This window comes from Coregonus clupeaformis, chromosome 17 (genome assembly GCF_020615455.1).
Source record: "Coregonus clupeaformis isolate EN_2021a chromosome 17, ASM2061545v1, whole genome shotgun sequence".
Lineage (NCBI taxonomy): Eukaryota > Metazoa > Chordata > Actinopteri > Salmoniformes > Salmonidae > Coregonus > Coregonus clupeaformis.
Window position 1 is genome coordinate 21,465,061 of NC_059208.1, and position 12,744 is coordinate 21,477,804.

At 45.7% G+C, this 12,744-nt stretch overlaps 1 protein-coding gene across 1 annotated transcript in view; it reads left to right on the forward strand.

The window, feature by feature from the left end:
• The window catches only part of LOC121586073 (collagen alpha-1(XIV) chain-like), a 235,092-nt gene extending 222,550 nt beyond the window's left edge, over positions 1-12,542 (forward strand). Inside the window, exons 46-48 of the mRNA XM_041902529.2 lie at positions 3,537-3,614; positions 8,050-8,205; positions 11,073-12,542. Of these exons, the coding sequence (XP_041758463.2) occupies positions 3,537-3,614; positions 8,050-8,205; positions 11,073-11,461 (623 nt within the window). The 3' untranslated portion in view covers positions 11,462-12,542. The remainder of the gene's footprint in view (positions 1-3,536; positions 3,615-8,049; positions 8,206-11,072) is intronic.
• Positions 12,543-12,744: the final 202 nt, after the last annotated feature.

Here is a 12,744-nt window from a genome sequence, read left to right on the forward strand (position 1 = left end):
CCGGACCGGGCTGACGATGCGCACCCCTAGCTTGGTGCGTGGAGCCGGAACGGGCCTCACCGGACTGACGACTCGCACCCCTGGCTTGGTTGGAGCCGGAACGGGCCTCACCGGACTGACGACTCGCACCCCTGGCTTGGTGCGTGGAGCCGGAACGGGCCTCACCGGACTGACGACTCGCACCCCTGGCTTGGTGCGTGGAGCCGGAACGGGCCTCACCGGACTGACGACTCGCACCCCTGGCTTGGTGCGAGTAGCAGGAACGGGCCTCACCGGACTGACGACTCGCACCCCTGGCTTGGTGCGAGTAGCAGGAACGGGCTGGACCAGGCTGACGACTCGCACCCCTGGCTTGGTGCGAGTGGCAGGAACAGGCCGGGCCGGGCTGGCGACGCGCACCTTAGACTTGGTGCGTGGAGCAGGGACAGGCCGGGCTGGGCTGTCGACGCACACCGTAGGCTTGGTGCGTGGAGCAGGGATTGGCCGGACTGGGTTGGCGACGCACACCGTAGGCTTGGTGCGTGGAGCAGGGACAGGCCGGACCGGGCTGGCGACACACACCGTAGGCTTGGTGCGTGGAGCAGGCACTGGCCGGACTGGGCTGGCGACGCACACCGTAGGCTTGGTGCGTGGAGCAGGGACAGGCCGGACCGGGCTGGCGACGCACACCGTAGGCTTGGTGCGTGGAGCAGGGACTGGCCGGACTGGGCTGGCGACGCACACCGTAGGCTTGGTGCGTGGAGCAGGGACAGGCCGAACCGGGCTGTGGAGACGGATAGGAGCCCTGGAGTGAAGAGCGGCCACAACCCGTCCTGGCTGAATGCCTACCCTCACACACTCTGTGTGAGGCATCCGCACAGGACGTACAGGGCGGTGTATCCGTAACCTGGTGGCCTCCAGAATCCGCCCCTCTTTTGCCTCCATCAGCCCCGTCGTCCATGCCGTGTGCCCCCCCCTAAACATTTTTTGGGGTTGCCTCTCGTCAGTCTCACTCCATGGCCGGCGATCCTCCCATGTCCAGTCTGCCTGCTCCTGGACACGCTGCTTGGTCCTAGTATGGTGGGTTTTTCTGTCACGATCGTCAGGGAGAGAAGTAGACCAATGCGCAGCGTGATGAACGAACATGTTACTTTATTATAGTAAAGCACGAAACAAAACAATAAACGACTCGTGAAGTCCACGGTGACAATGACCGAACACGGAACAAAAACCCACAAACACAAAGTGAAAAACAGACAGTTTAAATATGGCTCCCAATCAGAGACAACCAGCCTACAGCTGACACTCGTTGCCTCTGATTGGGAGTCACACAGGCAAACATAGAAAAACACAACCTAGAACACCCAACATAGAAACAGAACACATAGAATGAACACACCCTGGCTCAACATATAGAGTCCCAGAGCCAGGGTGTGACATATGTATGTATGTATGTATATGTATATATATATGTATATATATATAAAAAACATGGGGGATTGGAAGTGATGCAGACAATTACATTGATGGAAGTTACAATCTATCTGCAATATTAAGCTGATCTAGCCCCCCCCAAAAAAATTATAAAACACAAACAGGAATATGACAGAACATTATACACAAACGGGTATATGACAAAACATTATACACAAACAGGAATGTGACAGAACATTATACACAAACAGGAATATGACAGAACATTATACACAAACATAACCTGAACTATTTACATAGAGATGCAGCATGTTTGAGCGTCTGCAGCAATAGTCTTTGTGTTGCCAATTAGAACAGACTTGATAATGGTACAGGGAGAGCAGAGAGCAGAGAGATGAGGCTAGTCAGCAGTAGTCAGCTACTGTAGAAACATCAACAGTCTCGTCTGACACATAAGTAGTTAGCAGTAGGGCCTCTGCTTCTCTCCTCCAGTCAGTTAAACACATAAACAGAGTGTCAGCCTGGTGTTAAACAACACCATAAACAGAGTGTCAGCCTGGTGTTAAACACCATAAACAGAGTGTCAGCCTGGTGTTAAACAACACCACACACCACCACTCCTCTGATTTGGCTTGGCTTGGCAGGGCTCGCTAGGGCAGGACCTTGGCTTGGTTCAGCTTGGCAGGATCTTGGCTTGGTTCAGCTTGGCAGGGCTCGCTAGGGCAGGACCTTGGCTTGGTTCAGCTTGGCAGGGCTAGCTAGGGCAGGACCTTGGCTAAGTTCAGCTTGGCAGGGCTCGCTAGGGCAGGGCCTTGGCTTGGTTCAGCTTTGCAGGGGACGGTAGAGTAGGACCTTGGCTTGGTTCAGCTTGGCAGGGCTCGCTAGGGCAGGACCTTGGCTTGGTTCAGCTTGGCAGGGCTCGCTAGGGCAGGACCTTGGCTTGGTTCAGCTTGGCATGGGACGGTAGAGCAGGAGCTTGGCTTGGTTCAGCTTGGCAGGGCTCACTAGGGCAGGACCTTGGCTTGGTTCAGCTTGGCAGGGCTCGCTAGGGCAGGACCTTGGCTTGGTTCAGCTTGGCAGGGGACGGTAGAGCAGGAGCTTGGCTTGGTTCAGCTTGGCAGGGGACGGTAGAGCAGGGCCTTGGCTTGGCTTGGTTCAGCTTGGCATGGGACGGTAGAGCAGGAGCTTGGCTTGGTTCAGCTTGGCAGGGCTCACTAGGGCAGGACCTTGGCTTGGTTCAGCTTGGCAGGGGACGGTAGAGCAGGACCTTGGCTTGGTTCAGCTTGGCAGGGGACGGTAGGGCAGGAGCTTGGCTTGGTTCAGCTTGGCAGGGGACGGTAGGGCAGGAGCTTGGCTTGGTTCAGCTTGGCAGGGGACGGTAGGGCAGGAGCTTGGCTTGGTTCAGCTTGGCAGGGGACGGTAGGGCAGGGAAACCAAGGCATACTAATGGACTAGGTTGGGTACAGCCACCAGAGGAAAGAGTACTGGTTTACTGAGCAGTTAAAGCATTGCTTGGCAGGGCATAGTAGAGGAGGGCAGTCTGACTAGATGAAGACCAGTGTACTGGGTGTCAGAGAGGTACTAGGAGAAGGGTTAGGGTTAGTCTGACTAGATGTAGACCAGTGTACTGGGTGTCAGATAGGTACTAGGAGAAGGGTTAGGGTTAGTCTGACTAGATGTAGACCAGTGTACTGGGTGTCAGATAGGTACTAGGAGAATGGTTAGGGTTAGTCTGACTAGATGAAGACCAGTGTACTGGGTGTCAGATAGGTACTAGGAGAAGGGTTAGGGTTAGTCTGACTAGATGAAGACCAGTGTACTGGGTGTCAGATAGGTACTAGGAGAATGGTTAGGGTTAGTCTGACTAGATGAAGACCAGTGTACTGGGTGTCAGAGAGGTACTATGAGAAGGGTTAGGGTTAGTCTGACTAGATGAAGACCAGTGTACTGGGTGTCAGAGAGGTACTAGGAGAAGGGTTAGGGTTAGGGTTAGTCTGACTAGATGAAGACCAGTGTACTGGGTGTCAGAGAGGTACTAGGAGAATGTAAGAAGTTACATGAGGACATGGTGACTTTCTGTTAAGGTCAAAGTAATATCTTCTTCGTGTGTGGTCTGTCCTCAGGTTTCCCAGGAGAGAAGGGGGAGAGGGGGAGTCAAGGTGTGGGGACACAGGGCCCCAGAGGTCCCCCAGGGCCACCAGGTAAGGACCAGCACAACATCCCCTTACATCCTCTCATCACTCCTCTCTTATCCTCCCATCACACTCCTCCCTCTCATCCTTCCATCTTACAGAATCAGAATCACCTTTGTTCGCCAAAACATTTGCATATTCAGGAATTTGAATAGTGGTGCTGCCACTATTCAATAAACAGAATATAGGGTATATCATTTGAATTCAATCACTTTTTGACAGCACCCTTTTTTATTTGAATTCAATCACTTTTTGACAGCACCCTTTTTGCTTTGAATTCAATCACTTTTTGACAGCACACCTTTTAATTTGAATTCAATCACTTTTTGACAGCACCCTTTTTTATTTGAATTCAATCACTTTTTGACAGCAGCCCCTTTGATTTGAATTCAATCTCTTCTTGACAGCACCCCTTTTGATTTGAACAAAATCTTCCATACATATTTCCCCATGATAGAAGTGGCCAGAAAGTGACTTTTTGGACCTGAATGCCAAAACATTCAAGAAATAAAGGTGCTCAAAGTTGACCCATTTTGCATACCCCACCATACCATTATTAAACAATTTGTCAACCCTGTTTGTAAACTTTTAAATAATATCAATCTCAATCTTTTCAGTGATGAAGACATGAATGTCTCATAGTATAGTAGGGTATGCAAAATGGGTAAACTTTGAGCACATTTATCTCTGAAATGTTTTGGCATTCAGATCCAAAAAGTCACTTTCTGACCACTTCTTTCATGGGCAAACATGTATGGAAAGTTTTTTTTTATCAAAAAGGATGCTGTCAAAACGTGATTGAATTCAAATGGATTTACCCAATACAGACAGACAATAAACATGATATCCAGACAACATGCAGTATGTAGAGGCAGAGTTTATACTAATCCACATGCAGTATGTAGAGGCAGAGTTTATACTAATCCACATGCAGTATGTAGAGGCAGAGTTTATACTAATCCACATGCAGTATGTAGAGGCAGAGTTTATACTAATCCACATGCAGTATGTATAGGCAGAGTTGATACTAATCCACATGCAGTATGTAGAGGCAGCTTGTATACTAATCCACATGCAGTATGTAGAGGCAGAATGTATACTAATCCACATGCAGTACAGTGGGGAAAAAAAGTATTTAGTCAGCCACAAATTGTGCAAGTTCTCCCACTTAAAAAGATGAGAGAGGCCTGTAATTTTCATCATAGGTACACGTCAACTATGACAGACAAAATGAGAAAAAGAAATCCAGAAAATCACATTGTAGGATTTTTAATGAATTTATTTGCAAATTATGTTGGAAAATAAGTATTTGGTCAATAACAAAAGTTTCTCAATACTTTGTTATATACCCTTTGTTGGCAATGACACAGGTCAAACGTTTTCTGTAAGTCTTCACAAGGTTTTCACACACTGTTGCTGGTATTTTGGCCCATTCCTCCATGCAGATCTCCTCTAGAGCAGTGATGTTTTGGGGCTGTCGCTGGGCAACACGGACTTTCAACTCCCTCCAAAGATTTTCTATGGGGTTGAGATCTGGAGACTGGCTAGGCCACTCCAGGACCTTGAAAAGCTTCTTACGAAGCCACTCCTTCGTTGCCCGGGCGGTGTGTTTGGGATCATTGTCATGCTGAAAGACCCAGCCACGTTTCATCTTCAATGCCCTTGCTGATGGAAGGAGGTTTTCACTCAAAATCTCACGATACATGGCCCCATTCATTCTTTCCTTTACACGGATCAGTCGTCCTGGTCCTTTGCAGAAAAACAGCACCAAAGCATGATGTTTCCACCCCCATGCTTCACAGTAGGTATGGTGTTCTTTGGATGCAACTCAGCATTCTTTGTCCTCCAAACACGTCGAGTTGAGTTTTTACCAAAAATTTATATTTTGGTTTCATCTGACCATATGACATTCTCCCAATCCTCTTCTGGATCATCCAAATACACTCTAGCAAACTTCAGATGGGCCTGGACATGTACTGGCTTAAGCAGGGGGACACGTCTGGCACAGCAGGATTTGAGTCCCTGGCGGCGTAGTGTGTTACTGATGGTAGGCTTTGTTACTTTGGTCCCAGCTCTCTGCAGGTCATTCACTAGGTCCCCCCGTGTGGTTCTGGGATCATTTTGATCATTTTGACTCCACGGGGTGAGATCTTGCGTGGAGCCCCAGATCGAGGGAGATTATCAGTGGTCTTGTATGTCTTCCATTTCCTAATAATTGCTCCCACAGTTGATTTTTTCTGCTTACCTATTGCAGATTCAGTCTTCCCAGCCTGGTGCAGGTCTACAATTTTGTTTCTGGTGTCCTTTGACAGCTCTTTGGTCTTGGCCATAGTGGAGTTTGGAGTGTGACTGTTTGAGGTTGTGGACAGGTGTCTTTTATATTGATAACAAGTTCAAACAGGTGCCATTAATACAGGTAACGAGTGGAGGACAGAGGAGCCTCTTAAAGAAGAAGTTACAGGTCTGTGAGAGCCAGAAATCTTGCTTGTTTGTAGGTGAGCAAATACTTATTTTCCACCATAATTTGCAAATAAATTCATTAAAAATCCTACAATGTGATTTTCTGGATGTATTTTCCTCAATTTGTCTGTCATAGTTGACGTGTACCTATGATGAAAATTACAGGCCTCTCTCATCTTTTTAAGTGGGAGAACTTGCACAATTGGTGGCTGACTAAATACTTTTTTCCCCACTGTATGTAGTGGCAGCGTGTATACTAATCCACATGCAGTATGTGTAGGCAGAGTTTATACTAATCCACATACAGTATGTAGAGGCAGAGTTTATACTAATCCACATGCAGTATGTAGAGGCAGAGTTTATACTAATTCACATGCAGTATGTAGAGGTAGAGTGTATATTAATCCACATACAGTATGTATAGGCAGAGTTTATACTAATCCACATGCAGTATGTAGAGGTAGAGTGTATATTAATCCACATGCAGTATGTAGAGGCAGAGTGTATATTAATCCACATGCAGTATGTAGAGGCAGAGTGTATATTAATCCACATGCAGTATATATAGGCAGAGATTATACTAATCCACATGCAGTATGTAGAGGCAGAGTGTATATTAATCCACATTCAGTATGTAGAGGCAGAGTGTATATTAATCCACATGCAGTATGTAGAGGCAGAGTTTATACTAATCCACATGCAGTATGTAGAGGCAGAGTGAATACTAATCCACATGCAGTATGTAGTGGCAGCGTGTATACTAATCCACATGCAGTATGTAGTGGCAGCGTGTATACTAATCCACATGCAGTATGTTCACTGTGTACACTTCTCCTTGTCATCCTCACATCACCCCCCCTCACCTTCCCGCCACAATCCTCCCTCAAGCAATTAGAAATCCCAGATAATGCATGTGTAGATATGCATCCCATTCACTACCACCTTCTTATACAGACAATCCAGCACTATAATGAGAGGTATTTGTAGAACAGTATGGGTTCCATGGGACACTAACGGCTGACACACTTAAATAAAAGCATGTAAATCAAAGGCCACAGTGTTTTTTTGATTGACAGCTCGTGTGTATTCAGACTGCAGTGAAATTGCTCTTACTATGGGTTTTCTATAAAGAAAACAACACTTGAAACTTTTAATAACATCAGAAAAATCCTCATGTGTTTTGGATTTTAAATTTATATTTTTTGGATTGCTGTCTAGAATGTCAAACAGATGTTTGGACAATATTTTTGTGAGAAACAAACCCTTTGTATTGATTCTTCTTTGTACATATATCAATACAGGACAATGCTGGTGATTGTTGTTTAATTGATACTTAGCTCTGACAAAGTTCTCTGAAATGTATTAATGGCAAAACAGACTGTGGGTTCTGCCAGAGGTTTCACTACTTTGCTGGAAATCAGGGATGATATTTTTTTAATCCAAAAGCAGAACTCTGTAAATGAGAGTATATATTCCACCCACAAATATTCCACCCGACAGAGGATTCCACTCATATCTCACTGACCACCACAACGCCTCAGATTGTTGCCATGTCAGCAAACATAGATCTGTGTGTTCATGGCTGTAACTGGGCTGGGATTAGGCTGCTGTAGTCAAACTGGGCTGCTGTAGTCAAACTGGGCTGGAACTGGGCTGAAGGACAGGCTTCTGTAGTGGAAACTTCAACAGAAGTAGGATAATAAACTAATCCAAACTGTCTGATCTGGGTTCAGGGCATTATTCTGAGGGAACCTACACATATTTAGACACACTGCCTGTAGTCTGCACACTCAACAACACACAGACTATTTTACATCCTAGTTTGTCATCGCAGAAGTAACAGGAGGGACGATTCATAAAACATTGTTTTCATTATTTTATCTCTACAGTTTACAACATGGTCAGCCGTAGCAAGAGACTGGTTTTTGGTATATATTTTGTTCCTTGTAGGTCCTGTTACTAACTGTGTATCTTGCCTCCACAGGTATTCTAGGAGAGGGCCGTACAGGCAGCCAGGGCCCCCCAGGTAGACCAGGCAGCCAGGGCCCCCCAGGGCGACCGGGCACCCCTGGATCCACGGGCCCCGCTGGTGCTGCTGGCTACTGTGACCAGAACTCCTGTTTGGGCTACAACGTTGGAGGTAACCACCATCGGAACACATAGATATCCCTATCTATATGTTCTGGATACTGTAGGACTGAGATTACTAGGAGGAACTGGGTTTTATACCACTCTACATTAAATATGATGGATACTGTGTATGGTTATGCACTGAGTGTATAAAACATTAAGAACCCCTTCCTAATATTGATTTTGCCCTCAGAACAGCCTCAATTCGTCGGGGCATGGACTCTACAAGGTGTCGAAAGCATTCCACAGGAATGCTGGCCCATGTTGACTCCAATGCTTCCCACAGTTGTGTCAAATTACCCCGTTCAAAGGCACTTAAATATTTTGTCTTGCCCATTCACCCTCTGAATGGCACACATACACAATCCATGTCTCAATTGTCTCAAGGCTTTAAAATCCTTATTTAACCTGTCTCCTCCCCTTCATCTACACTGATTGAAGTGGATTTAACAAGTGACATCAATAAGGGATCATAGCTTTCACCTGGATTCACCTGGTCAGTCTGTCATGGAAAGAACAGGTGTTCTTAATGTGTTGCCCACTCAGTGTATATTATTCCTGAATTCAATCAAAACCTAAATGTAGAAAGAGGGAGTAACAGAAAGTATTTTGTATGTCAGATCTAAAGTCTTCTCTTCATCCTACGTTGCAGTTGTGACCGTAATGACAGGAGAGTAATGTCATTCTAGTCATCTGCTATTTTGACCCAGTATTTTGAAGGGACAATGACCCAGTTTGTATAGACGAATGGTTAGTGTTATTTTCATTAGATGAAATGAAAGACACTTGACAATGTTTATTGCAGATCGTTTCAGGACATAAACAACTCCAGTGTCTGGCTCTGCCCTGACTTTCCATCTAGTAAAAGTATTTTCCCAGTGACTGACTAATTGGCGACTGGTAAATCTTACAGAGATTGACATTGTAATTGTCCTTATAAATTTCGTAAAGTATTTTAGAGCTATCGAAATGTTATGATGTGACGTATGTTCTCGTGAGAAGTTTATGGTCTCATCCACACTATGAAGGTTTAATATGAGTGAGCATGTCTTGGCTCATCCCTGCTAGACTATGAAGTGTCTCAGAGAGTCTGTCTGAGAAGCTATCATCATACTGTATTGTATGTAGAAAACCTACCACACTGATCACAACTATTGATTAATACATTCCACGGTCACTCCCAGCAGCGAACACAATTATGCTATAGCTGTTTTGATTGAATTCAGGCAGGGTATTTGTCATTGAACAATTGGTACATTCACACAGATGTGGTAAACATGGGATTGTATCTTACAGTAACATGTGGTGATGCATTTGACATAAAATGCATCGCCACACGTTGTGCATGACAGTTAGTATACTGTAAGTATACTGGATGTAAAACCATGTATCCTGTGTGACTCTGTTTTCACTGTTCTACATCTATTACATTTTCTTACATGAAGAAAGAGAAATAAAGATGACAGCACTATGTTGTGTCTCTACATGTCTGCTTTCAGAGCTCTGATGAGCAGCTGCCATAACACAGCAGTCCGAGTCAGAGATACTGACTAGCACATCCACTAGTGGGTCAGAGATACTGACTAGCACATCCACTAGTGGGTCAGAGATACTGACTAGCACATCCACTAGTGGGTCAGAGATACTGACTAGCACATCCACTAGTGGGTCAGAGATACTGACTAGCACATCCACTAGTGGGTCAGAGATACTGACTAGCACATCCACTAGTGGGTCAGAGATACTGACTAGCACATCCACTAGTGGGTCAGAGATACTGACTAGCACATCCACTAGTGGGTCAGAGATACTGACTAGCACATCCACTAGTGGGTCAGAGATACTGACTAGCACATCCACTAGTGGGTCAGAGATACTGACTAGCACATCCACTAGTGGGTCAGAGATACTGACTAGCACATCCACTAGTGGGTCCATGTGGTATTTGGAATGGTAGCATGTTGGTGTTATGTGGTCTTGCATCTGTACTGACGTAAGATCCGTGTTTCTCTCTGTCTCTCTGTCTGTCTCCTCTGTTCTGGTTCTAACTCAAGGAGGACGGGAACAGGAATATGAGAATGACTACTGAGCAACATTCTCTTAGTTCCAGCCACCCTCTCCTCCCTCCCTCCCCACATAAAGTGACCATCAGCCACCCTCTCTTCCTCCCCACATAAAGAGACCATCAGCCACCCTCTCTTCCTCCCCACATAAAGAGACCATCAGCCACCCTCTCTTCCTCCCCACATAGAGACCATCAGCCGCCCTCTCCTCTCCCCTCTTCTCTCCCCACATAGAGACCATCAGCCACCCTCTCCCCTCCTCTTCTCTCCTCTCCAACCCATTCCCGCCCCACTACCTAGCCCTTGAGATCACCACCACTGTGTTCAAACAAGCGCTACGCTCTCCATCTATCTCTGCCTGTCATCAGACAGTGTGTAGTGCTTGCTAACCTCGCATCACATCACCCCAGCTTGGAAAACAATCCATCTTGATTTTTCTAAAGACATGAATCAGAAGATATTGTTTTCTAGACAATGCTTTGCTTCACCCAACCCACCAGCCACCATCTTCCTTCCTCCCTGTGTATATCTGCTTTCTCCTGATCAAGGCATCCTTGTGAATGACAAATACTAATCAGATTCCCACTCACCACCACTGTTGTGGCTCACCCTCCCTGTTATACATCCACAGCTACACACTGTGTTGTTCACACTACAGCAATGTTGTGCCTGTGGCTCTCTGTCTGCTTTCTCCTGTCCGTCATTCTGCTAACCCCAGGCAACAAGCTAACTTAGCAGTGGTAGTTTAGAAAGAGGTTGCTAGTGATGACCCAACATCATGACACATCCACTGATCCAATGTTCCCCACCATAGTACAACAACTCCCCCACACCAACTACCAAAACTATGACCCCACTGGCCGTTATGACCCCCATGGAAATTACAACAACGATGAGGATGAGGAAGATGATGAGGAAGAGGACCCATACGCTGGGTATAGAGGCTACCCCCCTCAGTACTACCAGCCCAATTACCCTGCACCCCAATCCCACTCCCAGGACACTGAGCTAAGGTCCCCAGGGATAATGATGAGGCGCTTCTCCAGAGACGTGGTCACACAGAGGAGAGCCACCGCTAACACAGCCCAGACAGGACACACAGACCAGACTGGACAGAGGAGCGAAGCTGCAGCAGATACTGAAGGAGAAGTGGAGGTGATTGGAGAAGCCCAGACAGGACAGAAAGCTGTCTACAGTTATTGAGCAGGCAGACAGTCCAACCACCTTTCTAAGTCCCTGTGGGTTAATGAAGATGTCAAAAATATGTACGGCAGGCGTCAGATACCCCCGTGTCGCTAGCCAGGGTCTCCTGTATGCTATTCCTGTAGGATAGCGATGTCAGATTAGGATATCCGAAAAGTGCCTGATTTATGTAAATGCTGGTGTGTGGGATGTAGGGGGACTGAGGAAGAGAAACTATGCCCAATGATGTACATTAAAATTACTTACCTTTTTAGTGCAGTTGCATGCCAGCGCATTGAGAATTACTGGATTGTGTCGTTGGGTTGATGTGTAATAAGTCAAACATCTTTTTGTAATTTGAGATCATGAATGGATGACATTTGTACAGGCTGTCAGCTTTTTATAACCATGTGTCATTTACATTTCAGTGCTTCCATGTTGACTTTCCCCTCAATCTTTAAGTTGTCAAGCCAGTTCTCACAATGATTCCTCAGTATTTGTGTACAGTGGCCTCTCTTCTTGATTTAATAAGACATTGTGACCTCTGTTGAAGCAGCCTTTCCCTCACTGTTATTGTACGATGAGGCATTTGTTTTTAAGTAAGCCTAAACATTGAGGAACCAAACTTTAACCACTGTCCTATCAAAGAAAACTACAGCTATTGTAAGACTCTCACACGTTCTGTCCAATCGTACTGTTATCGCATTGTTAATTGACATGGACTTGGTCTTGTACGAATAGGTGTTAGTTACACTAACTCGTCACAGGCAAAAGTACACAGAGAAGGTGCTAGAAGAACTTGTGATGAGCTCCACAAATCTGTGAAGTTTTATGTTTTCCTTATTGCCGTTCCAATTTGTTGTTATTATGATTATGCAACGTGGGGCCCGTCCACTGTGAGGAGAAGAGGAGAGTTGAATATAGTTAGGCCTGTGGTCTAATTTGTGTTTTTGGACTGAAATGGAATTCATAATGTAGAACAAACAGGTACCAGTGGAATGTCTCACCAGACCACCAAACCTTTGAAACTGAATTAGGAAGTTATTTATTTTTTACTTTATTATTTGTTTTATAACCAATAAAACTGTACTACAACAGTGAACTGTTCTGTAGCTCTGTGTTTGATTAGTAGGGCCTGCTAGAACTAGGTATAAGTTCTGTTGTCTCAGTACATACGGTAGGTTTTTTTCTTTCAAAAGAACAGCAGGACTCAATCAGCTGCCTCTCAAGAGGATGAGACATTTTCCCTGTAAGCACTAAAATGGGTTGTCTTGATAGGTAAATCGGGCTTCATTTGAACAGTA